Here is a 15,082-nt window from a genome sequence, read left to right as displayed (position 1 = left end):
ATCAAATCTAAGTGCAGTGGAAACCAATTCCCAGAAAGCAAAGTTGCTTACCTGTTAACAGGTGTTCTCCATAGACAGCAAGGGAATGCAGCCACACTTGCTGGTGAAGTCCTCTGACTAAGCCTGCGTGCAGGTGCTCTCCTCTAGATTCAGTAATTTTTTTTACTACTGAGCATGTGCGTGTTACCTGGCCTCTGAAACTCTACCCCTCAGCTGTCAGTTATGTCACTAGCTTAGAGAAGTATTTGTTAAGAGGGGATGGAGGGTTGGCAAGTGTGGCTGCATTCTTCTGCTGTTTACGGAGAACACCTGAACAGGTAAACAACTTCGCTTTCTTCGGAGACAAGCAGGGGAAATGCAGGCACACTTAAAACTAAGACGGGCAGAGGAAAAAACTTATAGTGCAAACAAATTTTGGAGGACTGACTGTCTAAATTGCGTATCTTGCTAACTGATCTTCAAGTGTGCAATTGAAGCTGTAGCTTGTTCTTGATGTGCTCCAATCTGTCTTGGAGGAGATAAGCGAGCTTTATTATAGCAAAAAGAGATGCAATGAGCAATCCATGAAGATATAGTCCATTTCCTTGAGTAGCTGAATTGAAGGAGACAAAAAGTTGATTAGTGATAAGGATAGCCGCAGTTTTGTCCAAGTAAAACAAAAGTGCCCTCCTTAATTCCAGTGTGTGAAGACTGTTCTGCTGTAAAAGGATATAAAGGAGAGAAAAAATGAGGGTAATATTATAGATTGATATGGAAACCCGTTGCTACTTTTGGATGAAATTTTGGACGAGTGCTCAGCAGCACTTTATTAGGAAAAAATTGAAGGTACAGAGAATATATGACTAATGCTTGCAATTTTCTAACTCTTCTTGCTGATGTAAGAACTACGAGAAATGATGTTTTCCATGTAAGGAAGGGTAGCGTAGCAGATCCCAGGTTCAAAAAATTATGCATCAAATGATCCAAAACAACACTGAGATCCCAGGCTGATGGTGAGGTGCGAAGTGGAGGACAGAGGTTATTAAGACCTTGTAGAAATTGAGAAACTAGAGAATTCTGTGAAATTGGTTTTCCATCCAGCAAATAATGGTACACAGAGATGGCTGAAAAATGGAGCTGTACAGAATTGGTCTTAAGTCCCAAATCTGATAACTGCAGCAAGTAGGTTAAAATGTGATCAACTGGGCAACGCAATGGATCTTGTGCTTGTGAATGTGTCCATATGGAAAAATATTTCCATTTTTATTGATAAGATTTCCTTGTAGATGTTCGCCTTGCTGCCAAAAGAATCTGTTTTACTGATGAAGAGACTGGGATCTCAGCAAAGATTGACCATTCATTCTCCATGCTGTGAGATTGAGACTACGTAGATTGGGATGCAACAGGCAATTGTTCTGTTGGGATGGAAGAGATGGGTGATCCCCTAATGGGAGAGGGGGATCTGTCTGGGCAGCTCGGTACAATGAGAATCAGCAGTTGCCCTGTCTCATATGGTCTTTTGAAGAACCTTGGAGATTAACGAAATCGGTGGGAAAGTGTAGAGCAGATTGAAATTCCATGGGATTGAAAAAAGCATCTCTTGCGACAGCATGAGGAACAGGTTGTAGGGAGCAATACTGGATACACTGAGCATTGGTTGCAGAAGTGAACAGATCTATTATGGGAGTGCCCCATTGCTGAAAAATGCATTGCACCACCTCTAGGTTTAAAGTCCACTTGTGAGGATCGAGTTTTCAGCTTAGGGAAACTGCAATGATGTTCTTCTTCCCTGGAATGTATACCGTTTGCATTTCTGTAGAGAGAGCATGCAAAAGTCCATAGAAGGCAAGCATCTCTGCAAAGGGGTAAGGACCCTGAGCTTTCTTGTTTGTCTAGATAGAACATTACTACCTGGTTGTCTGTTTGAATCAACAGTCGTGTGTTGCAAATCCAAGGACTGAATGCTTGTAGCACATAGTAAAATTTTCAAAGTTCCAGAAGATTTATGTGAAAGTTAAGCTCTCTGTCTGACCACTGACCTCGAGTCTGGAGGTGATTTAGGTATGCTCCCCAATCTTTGTTTGAGGCATCTGTGGTGATGGTGAGTATGAGGTAGAGACTGGAATGGACATCCTTGTTTGAGGGACAGAGAATGGATCCACCAGGAAAGAGAAGCTTTGGTGGCAGAGGAATCAAGGTTGGCCAATGACTGAATACTCTGAGTCCAGTTGAGTTTGAGAAGCCATTGTAAGGGACACATGTAAAGCCTGGCATGTGGAACTAGAACAAGGGATGCAGCCATTTGACCTAAGAGGCACAAAACTCCATGTGCTGTGAGAGCAGAGGCCTGTGTCATTTGGTTTGCCAGAGTGATGATTACTTGATGAAGCTCTTCCAATAGATAAGCTCTGGCAGAGACCGTGTCTAGTCGAGCCCCAATATATATGAAACAATGTGTCGGTTGGAGTTTTGATTTGTCGAAATTATGAACTCCAGCGTTTGTAGAGTGCGCACAGTGGCTTGAATGATAAGAAGCAATTGCTCCATGGTATGTGCTACATGGAGCCAGTCATCCAGGTACGGAAATACCATATGATGATTTCTTCTGAGGTCGGCTGCTACCACCGCCAAACACTTTGTCAATAACAGATTATGGACTTTTCATCCAAGAAATTGTCCACACCTTTCTTTAAAACCAGCTACATTATCCACTCTTACCACAACCTTTAGCAATGTGTCCGTCCCAGAGCTTAACTATTCTCTGAGTGAAAAAATATTTTCTCCTATTGGTTTTAAAAGTATTTCCCTGTAACTTTATCGAGTGTCCCCTAGTCTTTGCAATTTTTGATGGAGTGAAAAATTGATCCACTTGTACACATTTTACACCATTCAGGATTTTGTAGATTTCAATCATATCTCCCCTCAGCTGTCTCTTTTCTAAGCTGAAGAGCCCTAACGTTTTTAGTCTTTCCTCAGATGAGAGGCGTTCCATCCCCTTTATCATCTTGGTCGCTCTTTGAACCTTTTCCAGCGCCACTATATCTTTCTTGAGATAAGGAGACCAGAATTGAACGCAATACTCCAGATGCGGTCACACCATGGAGCGATAGAGGCATTATAGAAACATAGAATATGACGGCAGAAAAAAGGGCCTTTGGCCCAAGTCTGCCCACACAAGAACCCTCCCCCCTAAGCACTTCCTCAAAGTGAACCCACATGTTTATCCCATCTTTTCTTAAAATCGAGCACGTTGCTGGCCTCAACTACCTGAAGTGGAAGATCAATCCAACGATCAACCACCCTTTCGGTGAAGAAATACTTCCTAATGTCACCATGAAATCTCCCACCCTTGATTTTTAACGGATGCCCTCTCGTTATCGTAGCTCCTGTAAGGAAAAAGATGTCTTCTTCCACCTCAATACGTTCAGTAACATATTTGAACGTCACTATCATGTCACATGGGAAAGTGTAGAGCAGATTGAGATTCTTAGTCTTGTTAACCATTCCTTTTACAATAATTCCTAGCATCTTGTTTGCTTTTTTGGCCACCGCCACATATTGGGCGGAAGGTTTCATCATATCAGATCCTTTTCTTGGGCGCTAACCCCCAAGGTAGACCCTAGCATCCGGTAATTGTAATTTGGGTTCTTCCCAATGTGCATCACTTTGCATTTGTCCACATTCAATTTTCCAAGGTCTGCCTGCAATTTTTCACAATCTGCATGCGTTTTAACAACTTTAAACAGCTTAGTGTCATCTGCAAATTTAATCACATCATTTGTCATTCCAATTTCCAGATCATTTATAAATAAGTTAAATAACACCGGTCCCAGTACAAATTCCTGTGGCACTCCACTGTTAACTCTCCTCCATTGAGAAAAATGACCATTTAACCCTACCCTCTGTTTTCTATCCAATAACCAATTCCTAATCCACAACTGAATTTTGCCACCTATCCCATGACTCTAATTTTCTCAGGAGCTTCTCATGAGGAACTTTATCAAATGCTTTCTGAAAATCTAGATACACTACAACTACATCAACCGGCTCACCTTTATCCACATGTTTATTCACACCTTCAAAGAAGTCAAACAAATTGGTGAGGCATGATCTTCCTCGGCTGAACCCATGCTGACTGTCTCATTAAATCATGTTTGTCTACATGTTCCACAATTTTATTTTATCATTGTTTCCACCATTTTGCCCGGCACTGAAGTCAGGCTTACCAGTCTGTCATTTCCTGGATCTCCCCTGGAACCCTTTTTAAAAATCGGCATAACATTGACCACGCTCCAATCTTCAGGTACTAAAGACGATTTTAGCGACAGGTTAGAGATCACTATCAGCCGGTCAGCAATTTCATGTTTGAGTTCTTTTAGTACCCTGGGATGTATACCATCCGGTCCAGATGATTTGTCACTTTTTAACTTGTCGATTTGGCTTAGTGCATCTTCCAGATTCTCTGAGATTTCTTTCGGTTCCTCTGCATCATCACCCTTGAAAACCATTTCTAGTTCAGTTAGATATCTTACATCTTCTGTAAAGACCAAATTATTGGAAGTGAAATCATGTGAAATTTTTCCTTCTTGAGGTATACATTTAGGGGACGAAGTTTGCGAATAGGATGAAGATCGTGCACGTTCTTGGGAATAAGGAAAAATTTTGAATAGTATCCCTGGTAATGTTGCTGTTTGGGGACCTTTTCTATGGCATTGTTTTGCAGCAATAGGGAGATCTCCTTTGTTAATTGAGGTATATGCTGATGTGGAATGTTGGATGGAGGCAGAAGGTAAGACTGAGGATGGTTTGGAAGGAAATTGAAGGAACTTATCGTGAGAACCCAAAAGTCTGTGATGCTTTTCCATGCTGGGAAAAAAATGGTTAGCAGCCCCTCCCACTCCCCAGTAGAGGATCAAAAAGCAGGAGCTGGTTTGAGCAAAGTTGGATAGCTGCTGGCTGCTTATGCTCTTTTGGATGTTACTTTGGAGCAGGGGTGTCAAAGTCCCTCCTCGAGGGCCACAATCCAGTCGAGTTTTCAGGATTTCCTCAATGAATATGCATGAGATCTATTTGCTTGCACTGCTTTCATTGTATGCTAATAGATCTCACGCATATTGATTGGGGAAATCCTGAAAATCTGACTGGATTGTGGCCCTCAAGGAGGGACTTTGACACCCCTGCTTTGGAGCAAAAGCAGAAACCTGTGTTCTAATAGGAACGGTCCTGGCAAAAGGTGTGAAATGCTTCCGAGGGTAGTACTGCTGAAAAAATTGTTAATGTTATTAACCGATCTGTGATAAGGTAGGATTAACCGATCTGTGATAAGGTAGGGATTCATCTATAGGGTGTGCAGAGAGCTTATGCATCTGTGATAAGGTAAGGATTCATCTATAGGGTGTGCAGAGAGCTCATGCATGGCTCTAGAATATTGTGTGAGCTGTGACACAATAGCCCTTACTTTTTCCCCAAACTGGCCATCTCCCAGCCAGGAGGCGTCAGCTAACCTGTCATGAAGATCTACCCAAAGGTCTGAGGCTTTGAGCCAAGCTATGCCGCAATGGCTACTGCAGAAATCTGAGAAGTCATATCATAAGCATCATTGTTAGTTTTTATTACATGGAAAGTAGACTTGCAATGCCATATGAAGGTTTGGAATTTCCTCCAAAGCTATTTCCAATTGTTGTAAGATGGAATGCTGGAAACGTTAAGATTTGCAATTGATAGGCCATGATTTTTTATGAGAGCATGGAACCCTGACAGACCTTCCGTCCAATGGAATAAAGGAAATGATGATCTTTTCCAGAAGGCGAGTTATATTGAAACTTTGAGGATTTTGGTCTATGAAAAGCAGACTTTGAAACCATACAATGATACGGTAGCTGTTGCACATCATGCACTGGTGCTTTCTCAACTCTGTATTTTAGTTCTAGTCTTCTGGAAGCTGCAGAAACTGTTTGTGGCTTTTGCCAGTTAGCCAGCTGCAGATCTTTTAGTACCTGATGGACTGTGGTGCAATGAGATCTTTATACGGAGTTTGGCAAGACTGAAGGATTGCTTGAAAATCTTTCTTATTAGATGGTGTGACAACCTGGTTAAGACTTAGCAGACTGGAAACCTTTTGGAGACATTTTGGATAAGAATATTCTTCCTGCTGAATCTGTTGCAGTGATGCTTGCGTGTGGACGGGAACACTATCCAGAAGAGGAGACCCCGGTATATCATACCAATCCTAAGTAGGCAACATCAGTTGTTGTGGTGAGGGACAAAGAGATGAACGTGGAGACCAAGCCAGATCTGGAGCATTGGAGTTCAGCTCTGTCCACACAGGGTCTGGAAATGGATGCTGTTCTTTCTACACAGTCAATATAAGTGTGGAGTAAATTTTAATAGGCGTTTGAACCTCCGCTTTCTAAATTTTCCTCAAACTTCAGGCGTGTTACCTATTGACTTGTTGAAAAGATACTTCATTGAGAATTTGGAAATTTCTTCAAACTGTATACCTCCAATTAACAAAATTTATTACCTACCAAATAAAAAGATGCCTAATGAAAATGGAAAGGTAACTGGAAATGAGATTGGGAAGGTAAGAGAAGGAGAGACAAATGTGATAGATTTTGCAAATGTGATGGCTTTACTGGAATAAACAATAACATCTGAAATGGACAGAGCAACGCTACAAGTATCATTTGTCTTTGAACAGGATGTGAATATGATTATGAAATTGTTTTTCAAAAATTCCCAAAAATTATTTGGGGGTCGGAAAATATGGATATATCCCGATGTAGCTAAGACTACACAAGAACGGAGGAAAGAGTTTCTTTCAATGCGACAACAGACTATAAATATTGGAGCAACATTTTTATTGGTGTATCCCTGCAAATGCATGGTTAGGTACTTAGGTGTTAAATATGTTTTTTTCTCTCCTAACCATCTGAAGGAATTTCTAGATGTTAAGCAGATCATCAAGGATTAAGGGACAATAATAGTAATGGGCGCTTGATACATTATGCCTTTCTTCTTTGCAGTATTCCTCTAAATTTCTCTCTAATTTATGTTTTGGTCACCCCCTATTATTGTGGTCTAAGAAGGGGTTTATCATTATGATGATTGTTGTAAAAGTACTATTGTGTTGAAATTTTCTTCCCTGTATTCAATGTAACAAGAATTAATTCTTGTAAAATAAGATTGTATAATTATAAATAAATAAATTAAAAAAAAAAATATATATATATATATAAGTGTGGAGTATCCTCTGAAGTGACGACCTGAGAGGGTGAGGTCTGAAGTAAAAGAGCAGCACAATCCTTCATAAAACCTTATAAAAGTGAGAAAAAATTTTCTACACTAGCCATAGAGCTATGAGCCTCTGGAGTCTCTGTGGATAAGTGAGGCATAGACAATTGTTTTGGGACTATAGGGCTGTCAGACCTAGTAGCTAGAGACAATAGTCTTTAGGCTCCCTTTTTTTTGGTATAATAGAATTAAAAGATGTACCTGTAGAATCCAACACCGCGTCAGATGAGGGCTGCGAGGCAATAACAGTGCCCGCAGGAGGTCTCTCCTTATTGCTCTTTACATTTGAAGCAGACGTGGGCTGTTTTTGCTGGTCACGCGCTGGCTTCAAGTTAAGTGGCAAGGAGATGTCTTGCATACTTCCAGAGCCATTTGCTTCTTTTTAGCGCCATTTTTTTTCTTTTCCAATGGCAGCGAAGGGCTTCCCTTCCCCAGCGGTACTGGCTTGGGCCCTGAGGGGGAGGAGCCATTGGCAAGGAGTGTGGTGTTAGGGATTTCTCTGTTCCAGAGGCACGAAGCGCTGACGACGAGGCCCCCCTATCCATGAAGAAAATCTCTGCGGTCCTAGTGACTGCCAAACAATGGGACTGTCGGCAACTGTGAAAAATGAAGAAAAAATGCCGGTGGTGGTCTAGTTTGAAAGTTTCAGTTTACTAAACTTCTTTCCTCTTCTTAACTAAAGTTCGTTAAGTATAATTTTACTTTGTGTTCTATTTATTTATTTATTTATTTTTAAACCCTGACTGATGAGACAAGGTGAGGGGAGAGCTGCGACCTGCACCAACAATGGTCAAAGAAAAAAACTGACAGCTGAGGGGTGGAGTTCCAAAGGCAAGGTAACCCACACATTCTCAGTAGAAAAAAAACAATCTACTGAATCTAGGGGAGAGCACCAGCACGTGGGCTCAGAGGACTTCACCAGCAAGCGTGCCTGCATTTCCCCTGCTTGACTCTGGCGAACAGGTGAAACCAGATTAGGAACAAGACAAGTTCTTCTTATGCACACTGCCGCCCCTCTCCCCCCCCCCCCCCAAGCGTCTTTTACCAGCACTAAGGCCGGCTATTATGAAGCTACACTAGAGGTTTTTAGTGTGGGACAGTGCAGTAAATGCTCTGATGCTCACAGAATTCCTATGGAGCGGAGCACTTACCTCAGGCCCACTCTCAAAACCTCTAATGCAGCTTGATAAAAGAGGGGATAAATTCATTAAAACTTGATTTTTTTTTGTTCCATCCCATAATACCATCATGCAAAAAATGTTTTCCCATTTCAACAGAATGATTCTATACATAACCCACATTCAGAGTTAGTCTGGCCCCTTTCATCAACTGGTGTCTAATTTCTCTGAAAAAAAACCCAGAGAACTCATCTTTTATCTGCACATACTAAGATGCTTTTATTAAACCAGAACTGCATGCTACAGACTGTACAGCATGAACATTCATTACAAAAACAAAAACAAAAAAAGGTTTTTCAAAACCATTAAAAAAAAAAAAATTTAAAAAAAATTTAAAATCAAGAGAGCATAAAACGGAACAGGAACATCACAGCTGTTAGGAAACATTCAAAATATTCACAAAAATGTTATAGTTAGCATCTTAACTGTGAGGAGGAGGAAAACAAAAATGGATAGACAGCTTTACAAATCGCTTCATGTCAAATACAATGGTACTGAATTTAACAGGTGAACATTTTTTTTTCAGCTTCATACAGCCTTTTTGCAACATCAACATGCCTAGTATAATTTTTTTTTTTGTTTTTGTTTTTTAAAAGTTTGCTAGCTACCCCATATGTAATCATGTACATAATTGTGGCAGTCTCTTTTTTTCTATCCCTTACAAGGAATCTAAAGGTACAGTATTTTGGCCCTCAAGGAGTTTGTCAAATCTCCATTTCAAATGCAGTCCAGACAATCTGCTACCAAATACGTGCTTATAGGAGACAAACCCCCCCCCCCCAAACCTACATACATCTCTACCTTTAACGTCACAGCAAAAACAGGATGAACTAAAAATTACGGTATGAAACGGGGAGGAAGGTAGGTCGTCCAGTTTTCTTTTTGGCACATAAATTTTCACACACTTTAGAATCAAAATGTCACAGGGACCGAGGTGAAATTCCTGAAAGGGAGGCATCCGCAAGGTTCTGCTTCTCCATCAGTCAGATTATACTTCCATTATTAATTATTTCAAGGTCATTGCTTTCTAAGCAATTCTTCATCAGTTTACACTAAATCTTAGAATGTCCATTTGGTGGCAACTGCTTCACGCAGTAAAAGAAAAAATTATATAAATTTATTTATAAACTTAAAAACCTTGTACAAATGAGTTTTTATATATTTATATATATATATGTATATAAGATGCTTACACTAAAGGAAAATATCTTTATACAACATTAAAAAAAAAAAACATTTAAAAGACAGATACAACACAGAACCTCTAAAATAAATACTACCGGTCCAAAACATTGATTTTTTTTTTTTTTTCTGAGAAATCTGTGCGAGTATGAATGTGTGTTTCTGTAGAAATCCCTCCCCCAAAAGGAGGACAAGATGGAAAACAAAGCATGTTAACACTTTTTTTAACCCTTTGCTTCTCAGCATTTAAACAATGACAAGTATCACAACAATAGTTATATCACACAAGAAAAGTAGATGATGCATTCATTGTGCCCTGAAGGTTAAAAACTGGATGTAAAATGATTGGTTCACAAGCTCGTATTTAATACAAATAATACAGAGAACCAACTCCGTAATGCGAGGGCTACTTCAAAATAGTTTCCCCCCTTTTTCTTTTTTTATTTGTTAAATCAGTCTTTAAAACTAACCTATTGGAACTACAGAACAGTTATACATGTGTGTGTGTGTGTGTGCATATATATAACTATTTTTGAAATGCTACAAAGACTTTAAACAGCTGTTGATAAAAGTTTTGGCAGAATCATGAGGCTTTTAAATCTACAGAGCAATTGAAGTAACAATGGGTCAAATATTGACCAATGAACTCGATAAAAACATTAATTAATGTAGCCATGTGGCACAAATAAAAAATAATTAATAGTCATAATAATAATAATAATAAACAACAGGAAAACACCAATGTCTAGGTTACAGCTAGTCTAAAGACTTGGTTACCAGTGATAGTGGCTGGGGCTGCACCCCCACTACAGAACTATGGGAATGCAAAGAGGATGTGGGGAGATGTGCTAGAGATGAGGAGGACTGTGAAATGGTTGGTTGGCAGTGGTGCAACACCCCATTCTGGCACGTGCTAGTCGAAAGGGCGCTGGATTTGCTGGTGCAGCCTTCGGTCAGGACGAGAGAGGACGAAGGCATGGAGAGGTGTGCCATAGGGTCGGGTTTCAAGGTCAGCGAGAGGGGCTGCGTTTGTTCAGTCTGTGGCTTGGAATCACTTGCAGGAGAGGCTAACATGTTGGGGGACAGAGGAGGAGAATCTAGCAAGCTTCCATCTGAAGAGGGTGGGCTGATGCAGCTGCCTTCACCTTGTATGTAGCGAATGCACTTTTTTTTTCTCCTAGAAATAGGGAGAGAGAGATCTGTAAATAAAGGGCAAACACACTGATAGAGAAAGAGAACTGAGCAAACGTACTCTGCATGCCTGAGGCATAGTCTGTTCCAAGTCTAAATGGAGCACTCAACGTCTATGCACAGTCCAAGCCATCTGAAAGCATCCTATCATTGTGAACAGTGGAAAACTCATCATGTATTCTGAAAGGCTTGGAGAGTAAAGGAATGGTCTGAATGGAAACATCTGGAAGGCACAGTACTATAGCAATGGGCCAGAGTTTCTTGTGCTGCAGTGAATGGCTTCCTGCATAAAACCCAGTCCATTCTTGCTCTGTTCCTCTACTCAGGGAAGTAGTACATATGGGATTGCCTGTCCTGGCACTATCTAGGGTACTTGTAATATATATAATGTGTATTTTAAAAACAAGGGAGAAAAAGACCTCAAAATACCTCAAGAATGTGATCAATAAGTCACAACTTTTTCGGGGTGGGTATCATCACTGGTCAAAAACCCTTGAACTTTTTAAATTTTTAAATCCAATTTTTTATAATGCTTTTGTGATTGATTATTGAGATAAGTGCTTTATTAGTACTTCACATTCAAATAAGATGAATATTATGTGAATAATCAACATACAAGGTTGCTAGTCAATTTATGCTCATTCATAAGAAGAAAATTGTTATATAATCACAATATGATTTAAAGAATAATCAATCACAAAAGCATTATAAAAAATTGGCTTTAAAAATTAAAAAAGTTCAAGGGTTTTTGACCAGTGATGATACCCACCCCGAAAAAGTTGTGACTTATTGATCACATTCTTGGGGTATTTTGAGGTCTTTTTCTCCCTTGTTTTTAAAATACACATTATATATATTACAAATGCTCCTATTTTTTGTTATTTTTGAAATTCGTTATTGGGTCACTTAATTTAGATTTTTCCATTATTTCATTCAGTTATACTATCTAGGGTACTGTAATGTCCATAATGAAACACAGATAGAGAGAACATCACAAACTTCTTTTCTGGGTGTTCAGGGAGAGAGAAGCTATTGGGCCTAAAGAAGTCATTAGGGGTTTGTGTCTACTAAAGTGTGCTAGTACATGGGCTTAGTGAGTGCTAACATGGGACTTTCCCGTGCGCTAAGCCTATTTCTAGCATACCCAGGGAACAGAGCCATTTCTAGTATCTCTTTCAGCACAACTTAATATATCTCCTATTTAGGAGGAATTAAACTTCCACATTATGGATGTGCTTAAGCAGTTAGCATGCAGTAATTGGTATATACTAGCTGGATAGTATATCCACACCTATTCTCCACTGTTGACATGCCCCCTTCATTAAAAAAAAAAAAAATACTGTACTCTTAGCGCAGGGGTCTCAAAGTCCCTCCTTGAGGGCCACAGTCCAGTCGGGTTTTCAGGATTTCCCCAATAAATATGCATGAGATCTATATGCATGCACTGCTTTCAATGCATATTCATTGGGGAAATCCTGAAAACCCGACTGGATTGTGGCCTTCAAGGAGGGACTTTGAGATCCCTGTCTTAGCGTGTGTAACACATTAGAATTAGATTGGATTATTTAATTTGATATACCACCTATCACTGAAGTTTAAGGCGGTTTATAATAAATCAATTTATAAAAACAAAAAACACCCCACCAGTGCACCTTGTAGAAAGCATCTTCAAGCACATTAAATGTGCATTAGTGCATAATATCCTTTAGTAGATATGCCCCTAGAATTCATGATAATTTAAGAAGTCTCAAAATGACTATCTGAAGACAAAGGACTCAAAATGCAGCAACATTTAAATTTAGAGGGAACACTCATCTAATGTATATGACTGTGCATAAGAGCTGATTGCCCCTTTAAGACCAAAGAATTAATAGATAATTTAATGAAATATGCCCAGAAACTTACTTGAGTACACATGAATTTTAATCCTACAAATCTCAGTCCAGTTTCCTTTCTTTATTCTTTTAAATTTATCTGGGGATAAAATCTAGACTTCAACCTACAAGGGATATTTTTATACACCTCCCCCCTCCCCCCCATAAAAAAGAAATTTAGCATTCTAGTAATGGGCACTATATACCCCTTTTCCCCTCCCTTCCCCGATTCTTCATGCATTCCATTATGAACCACAGCAAATGAAAGGGAAATAAATGAGATAAAAAGAAGAACAGGTAAAAACAATTTTTTAAAAAAGAAAGCAAAGAAGAACAGAAGAGTGGAAAGTGATTGAAATGGGAAAGAATAACTGGTTGTATAGCCTGCAGGTTTCTTCTTTCAAAGAAAGATGTGTTCTTTTTGTGACACCATCCATCTACATTTTGCAATGCAAGAAGCAGGTGCAGCCACAGTATGTAACACTATACAAACAAGGGGCAGCTTTGACTTCAAGACAAGTTGTGGGAACTGTCCACAGAAATCTGCACAGGACATCTTCCCAAAGCAAAGAGCAGCATATGCATCGCACATCTTGTGAATACAAGAGATGAGAGTATTTTTAGTTTCAGAACTAAGACTGGGCATCAGTACATGTGCCTGAAGGCTTAACCAGGAATTGCCTATTGCTTAGATTAGATAGCTCTTAAGTTCGGTATGGTTCAAGCCAAGCTGTCTATGGCAGCTAACTCAAAAATGAGAATAAAATCTATGGCATTAAAATACACTGGTACCATAAACTGATAATAATGTAGTACTGATATAATGAAACAACACTTTGAAATGGGCTTAACGCATCCTTATGCAATCTTTGCCATACACTAAGCCCATTTCTAGTGTGACTGTAAATTCAAATTTTTCTATTATAGTTTTTTCTGGCTATGCACTTATCATCCTCCTTTTACAAAACTGTAGCGGGGTTTTCATAGGAATTCTACGAGCATCGGAGCCAATACTGCTGCGGCCAGCACTAAAAACCCCGCTACGGTTTTGTAAAAGGGGAGGTTACTGCCTCTATGTTCTGGGATGCCCTAACCAACTACAGCAGTAATATTAACACACTTGCTGATTCTCTGCCCTTGACATACCCCCTCTGAAAAAAATAAATAGTGCACACTTAACGCACAGATGGCAAAACAAAATGATTTAGTGGCATCTTGCGTTAGATGTGCATTAGTGCCTAGGACAGCTTAATAAAAGGGCCCCTTTGTTATCAAAGTAACTAGAAGGCCAGTCAGTATTCATGATATTCTGCCTAAGGCCTGAAAGCCATAAGAGGTTCCTTTGTCCTCAATACAATTTTTTCTATAAAAAGATACATTTTGTACATTTGCAAGGAATAAGAAAGGCAATGACTCTGGGACTATGTTTAAAAAGACTCGGAAAAGCAGTCCTGAACTCTGGGGGCTAACCTGGAGAGGACATTTGGCATGCAAAATCTATTACAAAATGTCTAGTCCTGTCTCCACCAAATTCCACTGGATTAACCTATTCAAGACAGATATTTCAATTTAAGGACTGCTTGCAAACCCAAAGTTATGCTATTTTTCCATTTTCTATACCATTCTTCCCAGGGTACTCAAGCATTTTCCCTGTTTTTCCTGGTGGGCTCACAATCTATCTAATGTACCTGGGACAATGGGGGGATTAAGTGACTCGCCCAGGGTCACAAGGAGCAGCGTCAAGGTACTGAGACTGTAGCTTTAACCTCTGTGCCACACTCTCCCACAACATAGCATTTCTGTTTAATTTTTATTGCGAGTTGTGGACAATAAAATTCAAAAAGTTCAAATGAACATTTAGCAAAGTTCACAGGGAATGATGGATAAGCAGTTGGGTGATATAAGTAACACCATACTAGCTTTCAGAATTATGAAAGAATTTCTAGGAAAGGTTTTTAAATTCTTACTACAAGATACTAAGTAATCCAATTGGCAACTTCTCAATTTGATCAAATGGTTCAAAAGTGTAGCACAAAACTGGTCAAAACCTACACTTGGGTTATGCATCTTGAAACGTACCATTTTTAACACACCACCAGTTATGCTTTATTTTCTTGCCAGAAATTTTACTTTCCCAAATAAGGGAAAAGGCCTCAAAAGCCACTGGGTGTATTAACACCAGGGCTATGGGTGAGGGATAAAACTTGATCTAAGTTCTCCCCACGCTTCGATCATCAGCCACGAAAAAACCCTTATTGTGCTGTAGCAATTGTGCTCTACAGACATGAATAAGTAAATAACTTATTGCAAAAAGGACTAAACTTATCTTGCTATTGATGCAGTGAATTTTTGAGTGCTGAAGCCTGTGGCAATAAGCAAGAGGCT

The 15,082-nt window shown here is 39.6% G+C and overlaps 1 protein-coding gene across 19 annotated transcripts in view; it reads right to left on the bottom strand.

Moving 5' to 3' along the window:
- TCF7L2 (transcription factor 7 like 2) overlaps positions 1-15,082 on the bottom strand; it is a 629,988-nt gene that overhangs the window by 92,944 nt on the left and 521,962 nt on the right. For 9 of the 19 annotated variants that reach the window (XM_033940344.1, XM_033940348.1, XM_033940343.1 and 6 more), the window contains one exon: positions 8,958-10,809. The exons of 3 other annotated variants lie outside the window; for them this stretch is intronic. In XM_033940344.1, the coding sequence (XP_033796235.1) occupies positions 10,389-10,809 (421 nt within the window). In that variant the 3' untranslated portion in view covers positions 8,958-10,388. Of the gene's footprint in view, positions 1-8,957; positions 10,810-15,082 lie in introns of those variants that run through there. 7 more of the 19 variants (XM_033940356.1, XM_033940361.1, XM_033940362.1 and 4 more) reach the window with 2 other exon arrangements.

This window comes from Geotrypetes seraphini, chromosome 4 (genome assembly GCF_902459505.1).
Source record: "Geotrypetes seraphini chromosome 4, aGeoSer1.1, whole genome shotgun sequence".
NCBI classification, from domain to species: Eukaryota; Metazoa; Chordata; class Amphibia; order Gymnophiona; family Dermophiidae; genus Geotrypetes; species Geotrypetes seraphini.
This window is presented reverse-complemented; position numbering and strand designations above follow the sequence as displayed.